This window comes from Centruroides vittatus, unplaced genomic scaffold (genome assembly GCF_030686945.1).
Source record: "Centruroides vittatus isolate TY-2023 unplaced genomic scaffold, ASM3068694v2 contig_824, whole genome shotgun sequence".
Taxonomy (NCBI): domain Eukaryota; kingdom Metazoa; phylum Arthropoda; class Arachnida; order Scorpiones; family Buthidae; genus Centruroides; species Centruroides vittatus.
Genome location: NW_027122537.1, coordinates 1,420,096 through 1,443,328, shown reverse-complemented (window position 1 = coordinate 1,443,328; position 23,233 = coordinate 1,420,096). Strand labels below are relative to the sequence as shown.

Sequence of the window (23,233 nt, the reverse complement as noted above, 5' to 3'; positions counted from 1 at the left end):
ATTTTGCAGTTTTTTTATATTTGTTAATTTAGTTTATATATATATATATTTGCAGAGTAGGCTAGAAGTCACGAATTTTCTGTTGTTTGGGACCCTTTGGGGATTAGGAAAAGGGTATACTTGCTCCAAGCAGGGCCGGATTTACATAAGGGCATTTGGGGCCGGTGCCCAGGGCCCCCACAAAACTATGTTTAAACATAATTTTCTTTTTCTATTACCGCGACAGCCTAGTGTGGCCTAATCATGAGGGCCACAGGCAGAGGAAACCGAACCCGAGAAAAACCTATGAAACATCGGAAAATTTTGGGAAAAAATTTTACACAGGTATTTTTCAATTAAATTAAAATAATTAGTTTTACACAATAAAATATATGTATGTTTACAATAACCTTATTTTTAAATGAAATTTACGACTTAGTTGTAAATTTCATTCAAAAATAAGGTTACAAATCTAGTTGAAAGTACAGTATTTTGTGTAAATTTTCTAAATCATTAAATTTGCCTACTCTTAAAGGGCCCATATTTGTGCGCACTAGCCTCTGATTGTTAAATCCGGCCCTGGCTCCAGGTACCCCAACTTTCTAGAAACCCCGGTTAAAAAACATGGAAAACGTGATGTACTACACTATATAGAGTAATGTAGCTTAGAGTGTCAGAAAAGTGTTTAACTAACTAAAATTATACTTTATCAAGTTGTCTGGAGTCGGACAGCACTTTTTATTCCAATATACACGGAAATATTTTTAAAAATAAAATTAGTAACATTGCCGAATATCAAGAGTAGGAAAATTGCGATTGAGTTCATAAGCTTATTAACCTAAGAAGAATTAGGAAACTCGAATTGGAAAGAGATGGTAAATGTGAACCAGAATCATGGGCGTCCGCTGGGGGAAACAGGTAATTTGCCCCCACTGGATCCAGCCTTAAGCCTTCTTATAGCCTCATTTATTTTAATTGACTTCTGAAAGTCGTTATAATTGTACTTAACAAATGGCGCAGCCTCCAGCTGTAAGAGCCTTCTGCCCTCGTCTGACCGCACCACCACTACTCCACTTGAGGGTCCAAGAGTAATCCCTTTGCCCCCAAAAAGTTTCAGCGGACACCCGAAACCAGAAGATGGTAGTCAAGATCATGATTCCCGCAAAGACATCGAAGCAGACACAAATGACAACATAATACCGAATCGGGCTAGCAATTACTTCAAATGTTGTAGTTGTAACCTATAAATAGTCAATAAATGGTTTTGATAGTTTGGAAAATGGATTAAGGAACTTCTTTCAATTTTTACCATTCGTCTCCTGTTGAAGATCTCCGGTTTTGAAAGAACCCCGGGTCTTCAAATAAACCTGCCTGTGGTTTAATAGTTTTAAAAATAAACTCTCGGGATTCAATCGAGGAAATGCGTTATACTGTGACTTGATAAACAACGGAGATGAGCCAGCATGGGTGAGGGATGAAAAACAACTTATATGACTTATATTACTTATAGAAAATCATGCAAATTTAAATCAGGTTCGATCGTGAATCTTTATGGTCGTAAGATGCCTTATCGCGCAACTATCTGGCCTACGCCACGTTAGTGGAAATTTTGGGAAGGTCAAAGATTCTTATCTCGATTAAACAAAAATTTGATAAATTAACAGAAATGATAATTGTAGACTGTTATTTATTTTGTATCGCGTATCTTATTTCTTTGTATGACTAATATATGTTTATTTATAAAAATCGGTTATATAAATTACATTTTCTATTTTAAACTGTTTATCAAAACTAAAATTTATTTATGCATTGTGATAATAATAATTAAAAGAAGAGTCACAGTGATTCAAAAATATTTTATCAACTTACATTACACATATTTTAAAATTTCATGTAGTATTTTTATTTATATTTCCTACGTCATGCTTGGACGACAAAACTATCGTCTTTAAATAAGCAAGTTTTCTACAGTATATACAAAAATAAAACTTTATGTAGGCTATATAATGAATGTTATGACGGATATCGAAATACATTTATAAGATATATAATATTTAAATTAAAGTAAAAATTTTTACGTAAGTAATTTAATTTTACTTGTAAATTTATCAATTAACATTGGCGTATAGAAATATGATGTAAATCTGTATTAATTATATAGGACCAATATAAAATAATATTCATATTCGGATCACGGAAATGGTGGCCTATAAAATTAAAGAATATAGATTTAAAAAACAAATAGATTCTAGTTTATTATATATTTTTCATTCTATAATCTAATATCGCGGATTTTAGTAAAGACTTCTTCCGGGAAATTCCTGCAGAATATTCCATTTGTCATTCAAATGAATAATTAAAATACAGACTTAAAAATACGATAGATCATTGTTATTATCCATTTAAACAGGTAGTTTCACAATATTCAAAAGCAGGAAGTGAGACATGTTGGGTCATATCAAATGAACCATGCTATCGACGTTAATTTAGCGATGTAATATTTATCATGTATCCTAGAGATCCTATAAACCTAAATCTCTTACTTTACATTAAAAAAAATTAATTTGAGAAAAAATATTATTTTACTATTAAATTAAAACATATGACGATAATTATATCAAATAATAATAAAATAAAAATTATATTTATATAAAAAATATTTAAATAATTTATAACTGTTGCTTAATACACTTGAATGAAATATGCAATAAGAATAGAATGAAAGCATGTTTAAGGAGATTAAAGAATGGTTTTTGAGTAGAATAAAACTTCTTTGTGTGGTTAAAAATCGATAGAAAATCTGGCAAAGGAATATTCATACTTTATATTTCAAGATACAAGACACGCTGTGTATTTTGCCTTTTCATGCATCTATGTCAGCAATAACGAAAATTGCGAATATTTAAAATGACAAGAAATTTTTTTGAAAATATAAATTATTTTAAGAATATGTATATTTTTTCCCCACAATTTCTGCTTTTTATGTCAAAATTATCATTGATCTACCAAACAGTGAATAGTTCAATTTTATAAGTCGTTTACTCATATATTAGTAAAATAATTTTAAAATAAAAAACAGAAAATTGTGGAAAATATATTCATTTAACCTTTAAAAATTTATATTATATTTTTAAGTGACGATATGTATAACATAAAATATTCTTTATTTTTATAACTGTATTAAAAGATTTAAAAAGTCCCGTAAGTTGTTATCGAAGTTTTCTTTAAATTATAAACAGCTTAACTAAAATATATTACTGTTTTAAAAACTAAATTTCAGTTTTCAAAAACTATCAAAAAAGTCTTTTATTTTTTTAATTAATTAAGCAATTTTAAATATAACAATGCTTAAATCATTGTGTTTTAGAGCTTAAATATTTCTGAATAGAAATTGAATTCTTAAACTGAATTTAAACATTATTTGAATTCAATAATTACAAATAAATAATTTATTAACAATAAAGTATTATTTTTCTCGACTTTTCATTTGAAAATTTCTATAATATTCACTTAAAAATGAAATAAAGTGTAAAATAATAGAAAATATTAACAAAATATTTTAAAAATGTGAATTTTTAAATAATTATGAAAATAAAATTAAGAAATTCTAAACATTAGGAAATTTTATAAAAACGGATTTTTGTTTGGTCAATTTTACCCAACGAAATAATCAAATATTGTTTCCTTGTAAAGTAATTAAATATTGCAAGATAAATTTAGTTATATGATAACATGTAAACTTATATTTTATAATACCAAAAGAAGTGTTTAGGGAGAAAAGTATTTGAGACATTTGTTTCATTTTGCGATAAAACATAATCTTTAAAAGTAAATATAATGCTGAAAATAAACTATTTTCTAAAATTGACTTACGTATTTTAAAATAGTATTAATTAACAAAAAATAAATATAATAAGAATAAAATAAATAGGTCTCTCTCTGTAAAAATTAATTTTCTACTTAGTGAGGCATAAAGTCATTTTGAAAGAGTAATTTTCTTTATTTTAATAAATTTATTATTTTTCATTTATATTTTGAACAATTCTGAACAATGTAACACACTATTTTCACTCGAAACGTTGTATTTGCTGTTTGCAAAACGACCCCATACCATTATCAGCTGGTAAATAATACAGAGAAACATCTGTAAAAATAGGCATCCATCATATTATTCAATTGATAGAAATGAATGCATTTCCCTCTTTGTAAGAATAGTTTATCTTTTATTTAAATTCTAAATTATAAATATATGAAATATTAAAAAGTTTATTTAAATTTAAACTAGAATATCTTTCTAAATTGATAAGTAGTAGACTTATAAAGATTTTAGCCTATATATCCACACTCAGTAATTAAGTTATTAAATGATTGCTTAATTTATTAATTTTCTAGAAAATTGATCACTCAAATTATTATTAATTAAATTTAAAATGATAATTAACTTCACTATAGATTGTAGACATTAATAATACCTAATTGATATCAAAAAGAAAATACAAACAATGATAAATCTAACTAAATCTGATATGACTGTAAATATATCTTATCTTCTGAAATTATATTCAAGTAATTTAATTTTAAAATATTTATTACGAAATTATAAACTATATTATATACAGAAGTATTTTTGTTTTGTTTTAAAATAATTGGAGAAGATAGATAACAAACGTTTTTAAACGCATAAATATATCAGTATAACGTTAAATGATAAAGTTCAATAACCTAAATTTTTAATAAAATTATTTCTTTCTGAATTATTAAAAAAAAAATTATTTACAGTCCTATCCTCTCTTACTTTTTATCACTATTTTTCTTGATCTTTTACAGTATGCGATTCGAATATTTATCGCAGTTATAAAATATCTATATTTATCTATAAAATCAGGCAATTATTTTCCTAGTTTAATTTTTATTGGTGTATTATGCAATAAAAACAAGAATGTGTAATTAAAAACATTTAAAATCTTTAAAGCAGGCTATATAGATATATCACTTTCTTTTTAAATAAATAGGATACATCAAAGAGAAAAAAAGGTAACACGAAATTTAGATATTTACTGGTTGTAGATAATTAACGTCTCTTGAAGAACGGAACTTTTGATAACTCGAACGATAAAGGACATTATTTGCAGTTCTACATGCCTACTTTTCTTCTTATAAAACTCATCTTTTTTTCTTAAATTTTGTTTTTATTTAATTTTTATTTCAGAAATAAAAGTATTTTACAGAAAATAACCTTAACGAATTAATTATATAATGTAAATGTTTACTATGTATATTGAAAATATTTTTAATGTAATCTAATAGTTAAAACTGATACAGATTATATTTAATATATGTGTTTTATGATAATAGTAGATTAATTAAAAAGTATCGGTATAGAATTCGACGTTCTGGACTATAAAATTGTAAGGTTTGATTCAAGATAACAGAAAAATTTTTACATATTTTGTATTATAGAATTGCTAAGAGATGTTTCATAAAGTTAACTTCTAATTTTTGTTCTAGACGTCGTATTCGCATTATATTTTGTTTTTGTATGCTATTTAAATTCAATACTGATAAAAAAAAATTAATAATGATAAAATTGGTTGTCTAGAATAAGATAAAATTCATATGTATATAATATTATTTTATAATAAAAGTAACTGTTATACAATAAAATATTATATAAAAGTAAATAATAATAAACACTTGATGCCAGTCAATATTTATTAAAGAATTTGATTATAAATTATTTATAAAAATAGTTAAGATTTAAAAAAAAAAATCTCGTATTTTGTTAATTTATAATTTTAATATAATTTTAACTTTGTTCTCAATAAAAATTCTCTTAAAATGCCAATAATAATGTTAAAGTATATATTATTTACACTTATACATATATATTTATATATAATAATATACAAACTATATCAAAATAAAATTTCATACAATATTAAGGTAATAGCATAAGTTTAAAATATCACTAAAATATTTAAATATTTATTAAACTTTTTTTTTATTGTGTATGGATTTTATAGAAATTGGAATCTGCAGAGATGCTAATTCATCCATCAGTGACGTATACATATAAAAATAAAAAAAGTACCAATGACAAACGAGTATTACGGTCACATGATTTATGTTTGTCATTATTTACAGTCAGATTAATTATTACAAACGGTATAAACTAACCGACAAGGTAACGTGCATTTGTTGAAGTATTAGTAGCAGCAGCGGCAACAGCAATGATTGACAGGGACTTTTAGAAGTAAATAGATATTACTGCGTAAGTTTTTCTTTATATTTATTATTATTATTATTATTTCCAGTTTTGAATACTGTTGGATTACATTTTATTTTTCAAAAGTGGCTTATATTAAAATTTTATCACGAACCAGCGCGGTTTAAATGGTAATAATTCATGCTTAACTTATTTTTGATACTATTACATGACTTGCATAAAATATTTTATAGGTATAAGTCATGCAGATTATAATAGATTATATAGATATTGAGTGTACTGTACATATACATTTTATATGTAATTTTTATTTCTAAAATAAAATTATTTGATTTTATTTATTATATTATACAGTGTTTGGGGGTTTATTAAAATGCGATTATATTGAGTATAATAAAATTTGGCTAAACTAATAGAAAATTCTTAGTTTTGTAATTTAAATTATATGCAATTTCAAAGTTTTATTTTTATCTGTTTTATAGCTTTAGATAAGATTTTAAAACTAATTTTTAAAATTATTTACCTTTATACATGCTTTTTAAAATTTATTTTATTTTCTTTTGTAGAAGTATATGCAGAAGGTAACTTTATAATTTTATGAAAAATATATTTATTTATAAAATGATTAATCATTTTTTTTTATGTTTATTTATACACATTTAAAAATTATAAAATTATTGTGTTTATTTTATATTTCAGTCAATATATGACTAATCTAGTGCATTTTTATCAGAGATATATGATTAAAAGATAAAATTGGATCATTACGATAAGTTACTATCTCAAATAAAATGAATAAATAATTTTAAAATCTCGAAGAATTACTTAAGTATTTAGTTATAGATAATTTTTGATTTCTTCTAATAATATTTATAAAATATATCATAACAAAAAGAAAAAAATATTCAAATTTTTCTTATTAATCCAAACTCATTTTGTTTTTTTCTTATTGTTTTTTTGTAAATTTTATAATTATTATTTTTTTATTGTGATGATAATATCTATTTTCGATAAGTATTTATTATACTCAATAATATGATCATTTGTAATTATTATAATTTATTACAGGTGACTTTTATGAAGAAATACTCTGTCATAGTAGACAGAACATGAGTATTGCATCAGGTACTGGATCTGCAAATACCAGTACTTGAGTTATACTCATCTTCTGGCTATCCCAATCAACTTTCAAGAATTGAAAATCGAAAATTCTTATTTATGTAAGAGTAAAAAGTTGTTTCCAAACGTCTTTGTTTCACACGATTGTTGGAAATGTTAAGAACATTTAAATATTAAATTATATTATGTTAAAGTGTACAAAACTGCTGAAATTGAAATAATATTTTATTATAATTAAATGTTTATTTAATAAAGATTGAACATGCATATATTATATATTTGTAAATCAGCGAAGTTAAAATGTAATACTCTTAAAAGTTAACAGATGTTTGTAAGCCTGTATCAATTCTTCAAATATTATTTATTCAATTTTTTTTTCGAGGATAAATTATCATTAAAGTTTTTATCAAACTTCACTTAACTGTACAAATTAAAATAATGATTCTATTTTATAAATAAATATTTAATTAATTGCATTTAATTAATCGGAATTCATTAAATTTAAGAAAATTTATATATGCACTTAGATGAGTTCATAAAATCTCACATTATATCTATTTAAATATTCTCGTACAATATATACATATATATATTTAAATATTTAGAAAATGCGTTTCAAATTTTATACGTTTCAAAGCGATCTTTTAATTTATGTATCAATTCACTTGCTATAATAATTAAATCAGCGATATCAGTTAATGATATGAAATTAATTGGGAGGCCTCACCAACGTTCGGATGAAAATTTTTTGGTGTTAATGACCGCGGATTGGCATAAAACAGATGTAGAAATTTATTGTTTAATAAAAAAAATAATTAAAATCTCACAAATTCGAGATATCGATCGCGAAGTTATACGCAGTGGCGTAACTAGTCTCTTACTTTCCTGTGAAAGGTTTTATTTTTGGTCCCTTAACGTTTTGGGGAATATTAATAATAAAACAATTGTTCATAAATAAGTTTTGTGTACACAAATATACAAAATCATTCACATGTATTTATAAACGAAATTTGTTTACAATATATTTGACAATTTTTTGCCCTATGGCTGTCCACTTGTTACACCTTCCTAGTTACGGCATTAGTTATGAGAAACCCAGATTAATATTCTGATAACCAGACTCAAGAAAGACGTAGCTAAAATAACATTGAATGAAACAAGATATGAAGAAAAGAGAGAAACGATAAATCGGTTTTAAAAATGAATTTCCGGGAAGAGACACCATTTTTTCAATTATCCATAAAGTTTCGACTATAAGTTCGAAATTGTTTAACAAGGAAGTTCGAAATGTCACATTGTTTCGAACTTTCAGTCAAAATGATATAACTAATAATTAAGAATATTATTTACGGAGAGGATGGCTTGGGAATGATGCCATTTGCCAAACCAACAAAAAAGTGCTTTGGCCAGAGCCAGGAAAAGAAAGATTTAAAACTTTCTTTGAGAAAATGTGTCGTTTCTTCGACATTATTGATTAGTGTACACCAGATAACCAAATATCAATAAGGAAGAATTTAACCATCAAAAGAATTAAAAATCTAGTCACATCATCAGGTATTTGTTACTGGTACGTTTTCCAGGACGGCCGGATGGCCAAGCGGTCAAGGTAGCAACCTGACGGCCGGATGGCCGAGCGGTCAAGGTGACAGCCTACCGCTCTGGGGGACCCGGGATCGAATCCGAACGGGTCGAATAATCCCCAGGAATTTTTCGGGGGGTGGTCCGTTCGGATATGTCGGGCCCCGTCCCTCACCACCCGGTCGCCCATTGTGGGCCTGGCCGAACCCATAATGGGCCTACTAAAAGAGGCCCTCTTGGTGCCCACAGGGCGGAAAGAGTTAAAAAAAAACAAAAAAAAAAAAAAAACAAACAGGTAGGCAACCTACCGGTCTGGGGACTCGGGATTCGGACAGGTCGCAAAATCCTCAGAAATTTTTTTGGGAATGGTCCGTCCCTCATTACCCGGCCGCACCATTGTGGGCCTGGCCGAACCTATAATGGGCTTGATAAAAAGAGGTCTTCTTAGTGCCCACAGGGTGGAAAGAGGTTAAGCGGGGTCTTACTTTATATATTGTTATTTCAACTTTTACGAAATCTTTATTTCTCTATTTACTCAGGTTTTAGTACTTCCATTTACATGTTCTAGTACAGGGTCACCGAACTTTTTTCACAGTGGGCCAGATAACCGAGAGAATAAAGATCGCGGGCCGCATAACCATTTTGTTCAATACAATACACGAAATACACAAAAAATAAAGACAACCAACATATTTATTTATCAATATACAAACACAATGGCAGCAGCAAGCTCATAATGGCTTTTCTTGCAAACTTCATTGCAGGCGGATACTTACACAAAACGCGCTCTGATATTCAAAGTCGCCGAATTTTTTATTTTACCGATTTTCCTAAAAATTATATTACTGTCAGATGCAAAAATCAGATTGGACTAATTTTGACATTTTTACTTACACTTATTTTAATTTTTTCTACATATTAAGTTTATCTACAAACTATGATATTTCCATATAAATGATTATATTTTAGCTCATTTGTGGCAGACTATGACCTCGCGGGCAGTAGTTTTGTGACCCCTGTTCTAGTAGAAAATTTATTTGCGTTATTTGTCACATTTTTATTAGAATTCACGAAATCTCAGATAAATATCAACTAAAACTACTCCGAAATAGGTTTCCATCAGATTCTGTGTTAAGTCGCAGATAATGATGTCGTTATCTCCAATGGTCAAAAGTCTAATGATAATCAGTTGTGTATTCGTGAATACCTCTATTATATGTAAAACATGTATTTACTATTTAATATCAGGAACCTGAAAATAAATATGTTAAACGTCGTCTTTTTAAAATCTTTTCGCCCTATGGGTCCTAACTTGTATGAGAGGCTATTTTTTTTTTAGTAAACCCCTTATAAAATCGGTTAGGTCGGATAGTGAGACACAGGATATATTCAGACGGCCTTTCCCGAAAATTTCTGGTGTTTTCGACCAAACCAAATTCGATCCCGGGTCCCTAGAGCGATAGGCTGCTACCTTAACCGCTCGGTCATCTAGTCGTATTGATTATCTGATATAAGTAAATTTAACATGCTATTTGCTTTTGCGTCATTTTTAATTTACATAGCATTTATAACCAATAAATTTGTCATTTATTTTTCAAATTTGTTACGCTATATTTTTTTAAGTCGGCTATTTTTGGACTATTTTATGTCATTTTTTGGTGATTACGGGAAAATTAATATGGCAACGTTACTAGTGAACTAGCGGCATCCGGTAATTGGACTCTAGAAGCACGAAGGTCGAGGATAAGTTAAATTAAATTTTCGGTATGGTATACAAAACCTAATATAAATTTATTTTGCGTGAAATTTAAGTTTATATGAAAGAGTTAAACTGGAAAAATACTGTTTCGTATATAATCACTTTTATCTATATTATTATAAAATTTGAAAGAACAAATACAAACTTTTAACTTATTTAAATATCTATTTCAATATATATTTACAGATTTAAAATGGCCCCTCCTCAAAGTAAACCAATGAAGTATCCTTATACATTTTCAGCAAAATTGGCTCAATTTCCTTACATGTGGCATTTAAAAAATCAATGGTGGATGAGATATTTATGCTATGCCTTTGTAGCAAGTTATCCTCTTTTTCTTTACATCCATAAGAAAGGTAATTAAAACTTTATTAATATAGATAATGCACTATTGCACACATCAATGCAATCATTTATATTGAGATTATTCTCAGTATATATGTTTATATACCATCATGGTAATTATACAGTATTTACATCTTATACTTATTTATACTGAGGTTATAAAATGTAGCTTTTTTGATGCACATTTGTTTCCAAATACTTTAAACGTGCAAATGTTTTACTACAAATTATACAAAATGATAGATAACTTCCTTACATGGAAATTCACGTTTTAAAAATTCTGCAACATATTTCCTTTTTTTTACAATTATTGTTTTTTTGGATAATTTGCTTTCTTTTCATGTATTAAAATGACATTATTAATAAACATGCATAAATCTACTAATTCTTTTTTTGTTGGTTGTGATCCTTAATCCTTTCTGTAACTATACTATCAATAACAAACCTGTAACATTAAATATGCAGTAACTAACATTTATTAATCTAACGTTTTTGGTTGTTTTGATTGACTATCTTCGGGAAAATACATAAAATTCAAACAGCTTTGTTTGTTTTTTGTGATATTTTAAATTTAATGTATTTTCCTGAAGATGATCGATCAAAAGGACTGAAAACGTTAGATTAATAAATGTTAGTTACTGCATATTTAATGTTACAGGTAGGGTTTCTCAAATGGGATCCTGGTCATTTTTTTAACCCGGGAAATATCGTGGGAAATTTTTCTCATCCTGAGAAATCCCGCAAATTTCTTAAAAATTCATTTTTTTCTTATTTTGTGTTAAGGTTGAGGAAATTTTGCAAATGGAAAGTATAATTAACTCATAAACTGTCAGAATTCATTTGTATTTATTAATTTTAAACCTACTTATTAGTTTTTTAAATTTTTGCTTGTTATGGCATGTCACAAATGGTCAATAATCAATACATAGCTTATTTGTGGCAGGACTCTGAAAATTCTTTACTTGTCAGAACCTGTAATATCTGGAATAATTGCACTTATGCTGTCTTAATTTTTAACCATGCCCAGCTTCAATAACTGCGTAATGTGAGGTTGTGCAAATTGGACACTGATATAAATGAGTACATAGTCTGCAAATATGAAGTTTTTCTTCATAAACCCGATTATTAAAGACAAACGAATTGCCAAATTATCAGGATATATGCTTGATGTTTCTATTAAAGCAGCTGAGGTAGACAAATCAAGAATACTAGAGAGCAAAGAAGTACTACAATCTCGAAAACAAACTAGAAATCTTCCAGGCTACAGGTGAAAAGACACATAACATCTGTCTTCTCTTAAATGCATTAAAGACGATTCCACCAACATGAATTGAATTGGAAAGGGCATTCTTGGTAGCAGGCTTTTCATTAGTTAAATAAGAACTAGATCAAGTGATTGGAATATTGACCATCATTGCTTTTTAAAATCTTATTATAAAAATTTACAATAATATTTTGTATTATGTTTTATTTAAAAACAAAAATTACTTTTTAAGTTAAAAGTTTGATCTAAGTTCTTTTTTTAAAAAATTTTCAACTTAATTCAAAGCATTTTTTTGTTGTTGTTGTTGTTGTTGTTGTTGTATGCAGTTTCCAGCAAACTTTAATAAATTTTTTCTATTTGTGAAAATTTTTACATAATTTGAAGGTAATTTTTAATATATATCTTACACAGCATTATTAATATGATTTTCGAGGTTGTAGAACATATTAAATTACTTTAAAAAATGAAAAATAATATCATTTGATTTCAAGATATTTTGTATATATATATCTTAAAAATAATTAATTTTATCCCGGGAATCAGTTCACTTTTATCCCAGAATTCAGAGACAAACAAAAGACTGGTAAATGAGAAACACTAGTTACAGGTTTGTTGTTCAATTTTATGAGCTCTATGATGGCTTTTTTTTTCCGCTAGACTTATTATGGTTTTAACAGTGTACTTTATTATGTTTACTGTTTGCCTCTCACTGCTATTACTACTTTATGTATCGTACTGTCATATCTACTCAAATACCTGTAAATTAATAATTATCACTCGTATTTTATCAATCGTCACCATTTCTGTGCGTCTCATAACCATTTACATCACAAAGAGTTGATAAGGAACTTGAAGTCCGGAATGCATACTCTAGGAAATAAAAATGTGATTTTCTAAAGCTTGTTCTGTTTCTAATTGATGGTGTAATAAGTCTAGCAGAAAAGAAAAGCTGTCACAGAGCTCGTAAAATTGAATACAAGACTAGACAAGAAGCGTATTACAGAGGTTTGTTATTGTTGATTGTGATTGATAATCAGTCAAGAGTTGTCTGTATGGTATATATTTTTAAAGATATTTTAAGTAAAGGAATAATAATTATAAAAAAGTGTATATGGAACACAAAATAAGAATGGTGACTCTATATGGGTTGAGACCCTACATTTGGGAATTGCTCTTCTACACTATTGTGTTAGTTTAACAAATGCAAAATGATCGAAAGTATAGAATGAGTGTAATAAAGTAAAAGAAATGTTAAATAAGATTATAATTTTTATTTGCTTTGCACTAGAAAATTCCATCAAACATTGTCAAAACCATCACATTTTTAATTAAAATTTTGGCTATCAACTTTTTTCAAGATTGCAAGTTGAGAGCTCTGGCACTTGGAACAAATCATTAAATGTACATAAAAAAAACTATTACTGTATAATTCAAAAAACCAATCAATTTCCTCAAAACATTTGAAAAAACATTATTATTATTAAAACAAAATTAAAGAGAAACACTTTCAAAGATTGATAATTGAAAGCATTGGTAAAAAAAAAAAAAGCGGACAAATGCTGAACACAGTGGACGCACAATTAGGACGGGACACGATCAACTTATGTGTCCACTGTGATGGACAACTGGGTGCAGGACATTTGGGCTACAAAATAAGATAAGATTTTTAATCACCATTCTTTTCTATTGATCTACCCAGCAAATTTAAATAATTATATAATAATTTTATTTTATAATTATTATTATATATTAAATTAATTTAAATAAGTTTTCTGGTACTACCCAGTAAATTTAAATAAGATTTTTTAAGAAACAAGTTAAATACAATATAAATTAAAACAAAAAAAGTATAAAAATTCTTTGAAAGAATTTGTTTTTGAAGAACCACTCTTTTTTATATGCTTTGTTAACCTCTTCTGACATACAATAATTAACAATGCTACAGTACATTGTTCTAAAACATTTCCTAAGTTGGAAATAACTTGTAACTGGGTTCATAACTTATAACTCATACTTCATAAGTCTTAACCATATTTACCATATATATATTTTACCAATATTCACAAAAATATAAATAAATAAGTTTACCAAATCATATGCTTACTAAGTGTGCAAAAATTTTTTAATTTCTGTCGCCCAGTTAACCATTACCCACTTGACTATCGCCTAGTTGACCATTGCCCAGTTATCATGTACCCAGTAGGACAATACCCCAAAAAACTAATTGTCCATGCAAATAATGAAAGGTTGAGAACTCTGAAATGTATGTGCAATATGAATTAACCATTTTAAATCAAAGCAGTTTTGATTTTGTTTCTGTTAATAAAATTAAGGGAGATGAGACAATCCATGCTCAGTACAGTTTACTGCATTCTAAAACATTTATAAAAATTTTCAGCAATTATATATGTTGGTTGTCTTGGTCTGGGCTAATCTTTAGCTTATTTGTAGCTCTTATTTATAGCTCTTAATTTGTAATTGACTTGACAAATAGGTAGCTTAACAACAAAGAACTTTTCAGTAAGTAATCCTTTCATTGTTGCCTAGTTTTTATTATGTTTCCACCAATTCTGTAAAATAAATACTGATCTAAAATAAGTTTATGATTCATATGTCACAAACAAAAGGAAACAATATTGTGAATTCATTTGCATGGACTGAAGTGACTGAAATGTGAAAAATATGCAGCCATTCACAACTACTAATAATTATTAACTCAATGCAAATTGTTTGATAACTTGAAAAATAAAAAGATCCCTTATAGAGTTTTGACAAATTAAACTATAAAAATAAGTGAATATCATATCATTGGTGTCTGTTGTTTGTTATGTCAGAAATCTTGATATTTCTTTCAATAATTTTCAGTTTAAATTTCATTTGGAAAAAATATTTATTTATAAGATTTAAACACTTGGTGTATATATGCATTACATCACCAACTGCCGTAAATAATCAGGCTATAAACTGGCCGTGGACACGGAGTTGTCCTCAGTCGGTGCCGTAATAGCCGTCAATGGTTATGGCTTTGGCTTATATATGCTGGAAGAGGAGATTGGACCGAAGGTCCGGGTAGCGTAACTGGCAATGCGACCGCACGGTAAGCAGGAGTTGCAGGTTTGAGTCCCGCTTCGGGCTGATTCTTTTCTTCCAGTTTAATCTAAATTTATTTAAATTATTTAATTATTAATTTTAATAAGAGATGGCACCTAACTCCTACCTCAAGTGCCAAATTTATTTATAATCTTTAATCATTTATAGCCCGATTATTTACGGCAGTTGGTGATGTAATGGATTAATATTATCGGGTTTAATGAGTGTTTGGTTGTGTGTATATATGGATTTATATAAATGCTCTTGCATTGTGATAAAATATGTTTTCAATGTATATAGTTTTGATTATATAATACATGGTTGATTTTAAAGGTTTTTTTTAATGGTCTTTGCTTTAGGCTTATATACATTGAAAAACATTTATTAAATTAATATCTATCAAATAATAATAATTGTACTTTTATAGTGATTTACTTTTCGTGCATTTGAAGTTGTAAAAATATGTTTGAGGAAGAAAATGCTTATCTCAATTAATGTTATATATTATATCCAATTCATATTTGAAAGAATTCCAAATAAATTTTAAAATTATGAAAATTGTTGAAAGGTGATACTTGTTTTATTATGATATGTCTGCTGACACCAATGAAGAGAGAAAAATTACTTAAAAGATGAAAAGAACAATGTAATAAATAAATGTATTATTCAATAGAGTTTGTACAATGTTTTGTTTTGCTCTTGGAAAATCTTTAGCCATACTCTATTGAATAATATTTTGTAAATTTTTTGAGATAAAATCCATAAAAGTTGAACATTTTGATATAAGTAAAAATTTTAATCTATCAAATATTTATCATAGTACTAGAAGATATTGAGTATATTTTTAGAACCTTTCACTGTCATGTTTAATAAACTGGTCATTAACTTATTATAAAACGTTGATTTAGTATATTCAATAAAGAATTCCACTTTATTACTATGATAAAATAATCAAGACATTCAAAATCATATCCCTTCAGCAGATTTATCTTATGGTCAGTTTTTAAATGTCTTGTGCACATACAACACTTCACTCTGGTGTTTTTGGAAAATTTTTTCTTTAAGTCAATTTCTGTCATATGACATTATTTCATTTATTAAATTAAAGAAATGTTTGCTGAAGTGAATTCTCTGAGGCTGAATATTTTGTTAGATATTTAATATATGCTCAACTTATCATGTAATACAGATTTATTAGTTATTTAAAATGTCATAGGAATAAACAAAACCATTTAATTGTAGAATATTGTCAGATGGTAATTAATTAAGTTTAAAATTTAAATTTAAAGACAGTCTGTTGAAAAAGGAGTACTGTTTATTCACTTTCAATGTTCCAGAATACAATTTTTTGACGAACGACTATTCTTTGTAGGATACTTGGCTGTCAAAATTAAAAAAACTTTCCTTTAAAAACAATGAAACAATATCCAATTAAAAACAAAAGTTTCTTAAAATTAGGACTGGTAATGCCACTTTTTTAATTTGATGGCCAAGAAGTCTACAAAGAAAGGTCAGTCGTCATAAAATTCTAGAACTTTGAAAGTGAATAAATGGTACTCCTTTTTCAACAGCGTGTGTCTTCAAATTTAAATTTTAAACTTAATTACCATCCAGTAATATTCTACAATTGAATTAAAATTATTCTACAAAGATTCATCATCAGGAGGCAGCTGAAAATCTACATTTACCAGTGCTTGTTTCTAGTAGATATAAAGCTCTACATCAGGGGTGTCAAACTCAAACTGCTTAAGTGCCAATTTTTTGTCTGGAGTATGATAGTGGGCCAGATGTTTTGAACTTTTGTAGCCAAAAATTTTCTAAAAACTAGCACAAAAGTAGCCAACTCAAAAAATTTCTTTTTAATAACCAGAGATTTCATAATAAAATAATATAAAAAAAACATTTATACTTTTCCAGCAATAACTTTAATCACAGAACAAACATTTTTGGCCAATTTACAGGCCTGAAGTGGGTCTGGAAATAAGGATCGCAAGACTCAAAATACAAACATAAACTGTAATTTACTAATATGTCGAAAACACGCATTTTATGTGCAAAATAGTGAGAATTGTGCAATAAATGATCTTGCCAAGACAGACTTTAATTTGAAATTCAAAAGATGAAATAGAGTAACATTTTATCAAAACATTTAATTTTCAGATCCAAACTTGTAATTTGTGAAGATCTTTGACTTGAGAAAGTAATCAGATGAAATAGAGAAAACATAATGTAAACAAGAAATTAAACACAAAAATAAATAAAATAAAATAAATACTGTATCTCTAAGTAATATGAAGAAATAAAGATAAAAACAAAAACAATAATAATTGAGTTCAACAATTTTGTTTATTAAGTATTATTTGTTTAAGTACGAAATATCGCATTTTCTTTGGTTCAAGATGATAATAAAATAAATCAAATAGGATTATTGAATTGATGTTGCGGGCCACAACTAATTGTCTAGCGGACCAGTCATGGCCCGGTCGTATCTTTGACATGCCAGCTCTACATCCTCCATGTCTTAAGGATGGAAGATGATAGAAGACATTTGTGGCATTACCAGTCTTAATTTTAAAAAAATGTTAATTGGATATTTTTTCATTGTTTTTTTGTCTGCCAAGTAGCCTACAAAGAAAGGTTGATCGTCAAAAAATTGTATTGCTGAACATTTAAAGTGAATAAATGGTACTCCTTTTTCAACAGACTGTGTTCAATTTTTAATTAAAAAAAAACTATTCTTTTGAAATGAATAAAAGATTATTATTGATCAAATTAACACTGGTTAATTTAGTATGATTGATAATTCTGGTCTAGTTAACAATCACAGATTAATTTTGAATTAATTCCAAGAGTTTGAGAATATATTTTATTATGCTTACAACATATAACTTTATAATTGTAAATTTCATATTTTTAATAAATTTGCAATTGTTATTTCTAGTAAATTCTCCTGAGGCAGTAGCAGCTTGGGAAGAAAAGCAAAGACAGAATGGTAATAATTCTATAATTATTTAATTATTCTATTTTTGAATAAGTTTTTTAAAATGAAAACACAATTCATTTGGTAGAAAAATTTCAAAATATTTTAAATTAGAATTTTATTGTTGTATTATGTCATTATTCATAAAAGCAAATGTATATTTAATCTTTCCATAATTATTAAAAAAAAAAAAAATTGTTTTTGTATAACAGGTTTGATTTTAAATATAGAACAATAGAACAGTTACACAGAAATGTTAAAGTTATCACTGTATATAGTTTCATTTACTACCACTCCAACTGCACTTAATATAAAACACAAAAAAACTTCGAAAACCTTTACTATGCAGTTAAAATTATCACAAACAATCTAACTTTTTCGGTCAACTTTATTGACCTTCCTCAGGATCGAACAAGAACCGTTATTTTGAAAAAATTCTATTGCCAAACATAAAATTTAGAACGTTTTAAAGAACCAAAGCCGCGCAATCTCAGTTCTCTCTTTTATAGATGCATATTGGCTGCTTTCCAAGCCAATGGGACCCTATAGGATTCTCTAAAATTAATACTTTGCTCTTTTTCACTGTATTTGCAAATATTCCAAGCCTCCGTATACTTAAGCTGTCTTCTATATGCCACTTTTTGTATAATTTCTGCACCGTCCCAATTGATTGACACCTCTGATGGATCTGCAATCGCGTAATTCGCTAACGCCATAATGGGTTGCCTGTATCTTATATTCTTTTTATGCTCGTCTAATCTTATCGCAAGCGATCGTTTTGTCGCCCCTATATAATATAGTTCCTTTTTCCGCCTTTTGTCCTGCACCGGTATTCTGTAAATGCCTGGAACCATCATTCTGTCTATGGGCGCTTTGTCATTTCTTAGCAACTGAAATATAGTAGGGTTCCTCTTATATGCTATTTTCTTATTTTTCTCTATTCCTATTTTCCTGTATATGTTGCTTAATTGCACCCTATACTCCATTATGGTGAACTCTTCTTCTTTTCTCATTCCCTTATGTTCGTTGCTTCCTTTTTCTGCTTCCTGTACTAAAGCCTTTACTTTACTTTTCTTTATTCCTACTCCTTTTGCTAGCCTCGTGATGTACTCCACTTCCTTTCTTGCATACTGTACCTTGCTACAGTGCGTGTATGCTCTTTTAAGCAGCACTCTGAATGCTGCCAGCTTATAGTTTGCAGGGTCATGGGAGGTCCATGGTATCATCTCCGGAATGTACGATGGCTTTCAATATACGTTAGTAGTGATTTTTCCCTCTTCTATTTCTGTATCTAAGAAATGTATCTGTCTATGGCTTTGTTGCAAAGCTCTAGTTCCAGGCCAAAACTATTGTTGTTTATATCTCCAATAAATTTTAATATGTCTGGTTTCTCATTCCAAATAATAAACACATCCTCGACATACCTTGCATACAGTAGCATTCTTCTTTCATATCTCTGCAACACGTTATTTTTCAGAGACTTTACTACCAACTCGCAACAAAGTCATAGACAAATACATTTCTTAGATATAGAAATAGAAGAAGAGGGAAAAATCACTACTAAGGTATATCGAAAGCCATCGTATGTTCCGGAGATGATACCATGGACCTCCCATGACCCTGCAAACTATAAGCTGGCAGCGTTCAGAGTGCTGCTTAAAAGAGCATACACGCACTGTAGCAAGGTACAGTACGCAAGAAAGGAAGTGGAGTACATTACGAGGCTAGCAAAAGGAGTAGGAATAAAGAAAAGTAAAGTAAAGGCTTTAGTACAGGAAGCAGAAAAAGGAAGCAACGAACATAAGGGAATGAGAAAAGAAGAAGAGTTCACTGTAATGGAGTATAGGGTGCAATTAAGCAACATATACAGGAAAATAGGAATAGAGAAAAATAAGAAAATAGCATATAAGAGGAACCCTACTATATTTCAGTTGCTAAGAAATGACAAAGCGCCCATAGACAGAATGATGGTTCCAGGCATTTACAGAATACCGGTGCAGGACAAAAGGCGGAAAAAGGAACTATATTATATAGGGGTGACAAAACGATCGCTTGCGATAAGATTAGACGAGCATAAAAAGAATATAAGATACAGGCAACCCATTATGGCGTTAGCGAATTACGCGATTGCAGATCCATCAGAGGTGTCAATCAATTGGGACGGTGCAGAAATTATACAAAAAGTGGCATATAGAAGACAGCTTAAGTATACGGAGGCTTGGAATATTTGCAAATACAGTGAAAAAGAGCAAAGTATTAATTTTAGAGAATCCTATAGGGTCCCATTGGCTTGGAAAGCAGCCAATATGCATCTATAAAAGAGAGAACTGAGATTGCGCGGCTTTGGTTCTTTAAAACGTTCTAAATTTTATGTTTGGCAATAGAATTTTTTCAAAATAACGGTTCTTGTTCGATCCTGAGGAAGGTCAATAAAGTTGACCGAAAAAGTTAGATTGTTTGTGATAATTTTAACTGCATAGTAAAGGTTTTCGAAGTATTTTTTGTGTTTTATAGTTTCATTTATTTATTATTCTGTATTATGCTTTTCAAATCAAAATTTTAAATTGAAGTTTTTCTACTTTCATTAGTAATTTGAACAGTTCTCTAAAAGCTTTGTGAATTTAATCATTATTGATTTTTGAAAGTTTTTGAAGATTTTTGTGTTAACATAAAATCATTTTCAATAATCTCTTTAAGTTGAATTTTAAGCAAGCATTTAACATTTTTTATCAGTAGGTTAAAGTTTAACATTTATATTCAATTAATATTACATTTATTTCATTAAAATGTTTTTGATCTAAATTCATTATTACCGAGTTTTTATTATTTTAAATCATTTGAATAAATTTTTGTTATGAAACTACAAGAATGATAAATTTACTATTAAACAGTTTAATTTGCTTATTTACGTTTTATTTTAATCATTTTCTTTTTTATTTTTTTACAGCTGCTAAAGAACATCATTAACCAAGTATTTAAAGTTAATGAGAATATTGACATAGAATAAATTGAAGAAATAGGATTTAAAATGTTAGTTAATGTATAAATCTTCCAAATAAAGTTAAGATGATATTTGGATAATTGACTTGTTATAATTTTTTAATGTAATAATTATTTCATGTTTAGTAAAATCTTAATTGTTTTGTAAGTTTGAGTAGTAATATGAATGTAATTCACTCTTAACATTCAAAATATGGAAAAATCAACACATTTATGCTTTAAAGTTGCAGTGGTGTTTTATCATATGGGCAATTACCTGGGGCCCCCACCAACAGGCTCCCAAAGCAACCTTTTATAAGAAAATATTTTCCATTAAAAATTTCTCTGAAGAAAAACGTCTGAAGTCAACACTACATGGGGGCCCTCTAATTCAAATTTGCTTGGGCCCCATGAAGCTATAACTGCAAAGTTATAGCTAATTTCAAGTTAAGTTAAAATACAATAAATTTATATCATAGTTGATGCTATTGCAAGTTATATGTAAGCACCTTTTAAATAAATTTTAATTTTTTTTTTTTTCGTCTTCCCATTCTGTGCGCACTGAGAAGGCCTTTTTAGCAAACTCATTATGGGTTCAGCCAGCCCTACACATACTTGTCAATCTTCACAATTGGAAATGGCTGGGATGTCGCTAAAAAAAAAAACACCGATTTTTTAATAAAAACGCCGACAGCATAAAATGCGGAAAAAATTCTTTAATAACATTGATATCGCACAATGCTTATTATCTTTAAAAACGCAGCCTGTCCACTGACGGAGCATACACTGATGGTTGGTAACTATGCCTACAGTGGAGCAGCCAAGTGGTGAGGGATGAGGCCTGACACATCTGGAGAGACCACCTCCAAAATTCCTGTGATTTTATGACCCATTGGATTTGATCCTGGGTTCCCAAAGTAGTAAGCTACGATTTAACTACTGGGCTATCTGGCTGTCAACCAGTGGCGTAGCGTAGTGGGGGCGGCAGGGGCGGCCCGCCCCGGGCGGCAAAATTTCACAATAAATAATAATATCTTGTAAAAATACCTAAATAAGGGGCGGCTGACACCCACGCTACGCCACTGCTGTCAACAAATGTAAGTTTTTAGAGTAAAGAAATAATGGAATTGAATACAGCAGAATCTGTTCTAGTATTATGGTAAAAGAAGGGAAAAAAGAGAATATTATATATAAAGAAAAGTTTTGTGATAAAATATAGTAAACAGTGATGATATGAAATTACAAACACCAAGAGATTAATCTTCAGAAAAAACAGAAGTTAATGTTAAATATTTGATATCTGAAATTAAGAAGTTTCTATAAAGATTTAACATTGCAGCATTAATTATTGAATATAACCGAACTGAACAGTTTTCTGTCCGAACTAAGAATTAAATCGAACGCGAACCAATGTTACTAGTTTATGTACATTTTAATTAGTAACGAACTCGTTAGTAAATTTGCTCATAATCATTTTTGATGCTGCTATTAGGGTCAGTGTATTGTCAAGATTGTTAATCATCATCATGATATTGTCCCAGAAAAAATTTCCTACTAAATTTGCTGGGCTATTTTTGTGTCGACTCTTACAATCACGTGCTTCTAGAGCAGGCCTGGCCAACCCAAATTGTTTCGTGGGCTACTTTGATCACGCGTAACATTACGGTGGGCCATAATTTAGGCAAACATGCTTTTAAAAAAGTAAAACAAATACGAAATGAATAAGATTTTATTATTATACCAAGAGCACTTGCGCATTATAACAATGACACACGCAAATTTTCATTTATTTAATTATTTTGGTATACACGACGGGAAACAAAAGTTTTAATAAATATAATATCGCTTAGCGGGCCACACAATTTAACGTGACGGGCCGCGCGGGTTGGCCAGGCCTGTTCTAGAGGAAAAGTG

The 23,233-nt window shown here is 28.6% G+C and overlaps 1 protein-coding gene and 1 long non-coding RNA gene across 2 annotated transcripts; both read left to right on the top strand.

The window, feature by feature from the left end:
- The first annotated feature begins 6,065 nt into the window (after positions 1–6,065).
- On the top strand, positions 6,066–7,805 carry LOC136982416 (uncharacterized). Its single transcript, XR_010881891.1, has 2 exons — positions 6,066–6,250; positions 7,274–7,805. It is a non-coding gene; the product is annotated as an uncharacterized lncRNA (long non-coding RNA).
- Positions 7,806–10,554: 2,749 nt separating this feature from the next.
- Positions 10,555–21,421, top strand: roh (reduction of Rh1). The gene is made up of 4 exons (XM_067278907.1): positions 10,555–10,666; positions 10,848–11,017; positions 18,302–18,352; positions 21,288–21,421. The coding sequence occupies exons 2-4, from the start codon at positions 10,855–10,857 to the stop codon at positions 21,305–21,307; spliced, it is 234 nt and encodes a 77-aa protein (XP_067135008.1). The 5' UTR covers positions 10,555–10,666; positions 10,848–10,854; the 3' UTR covers positions 21,308–21,421.
- The last annotated feature ends 1,812 nt before the right edge of the window (positions 21,422–23,233 follow it).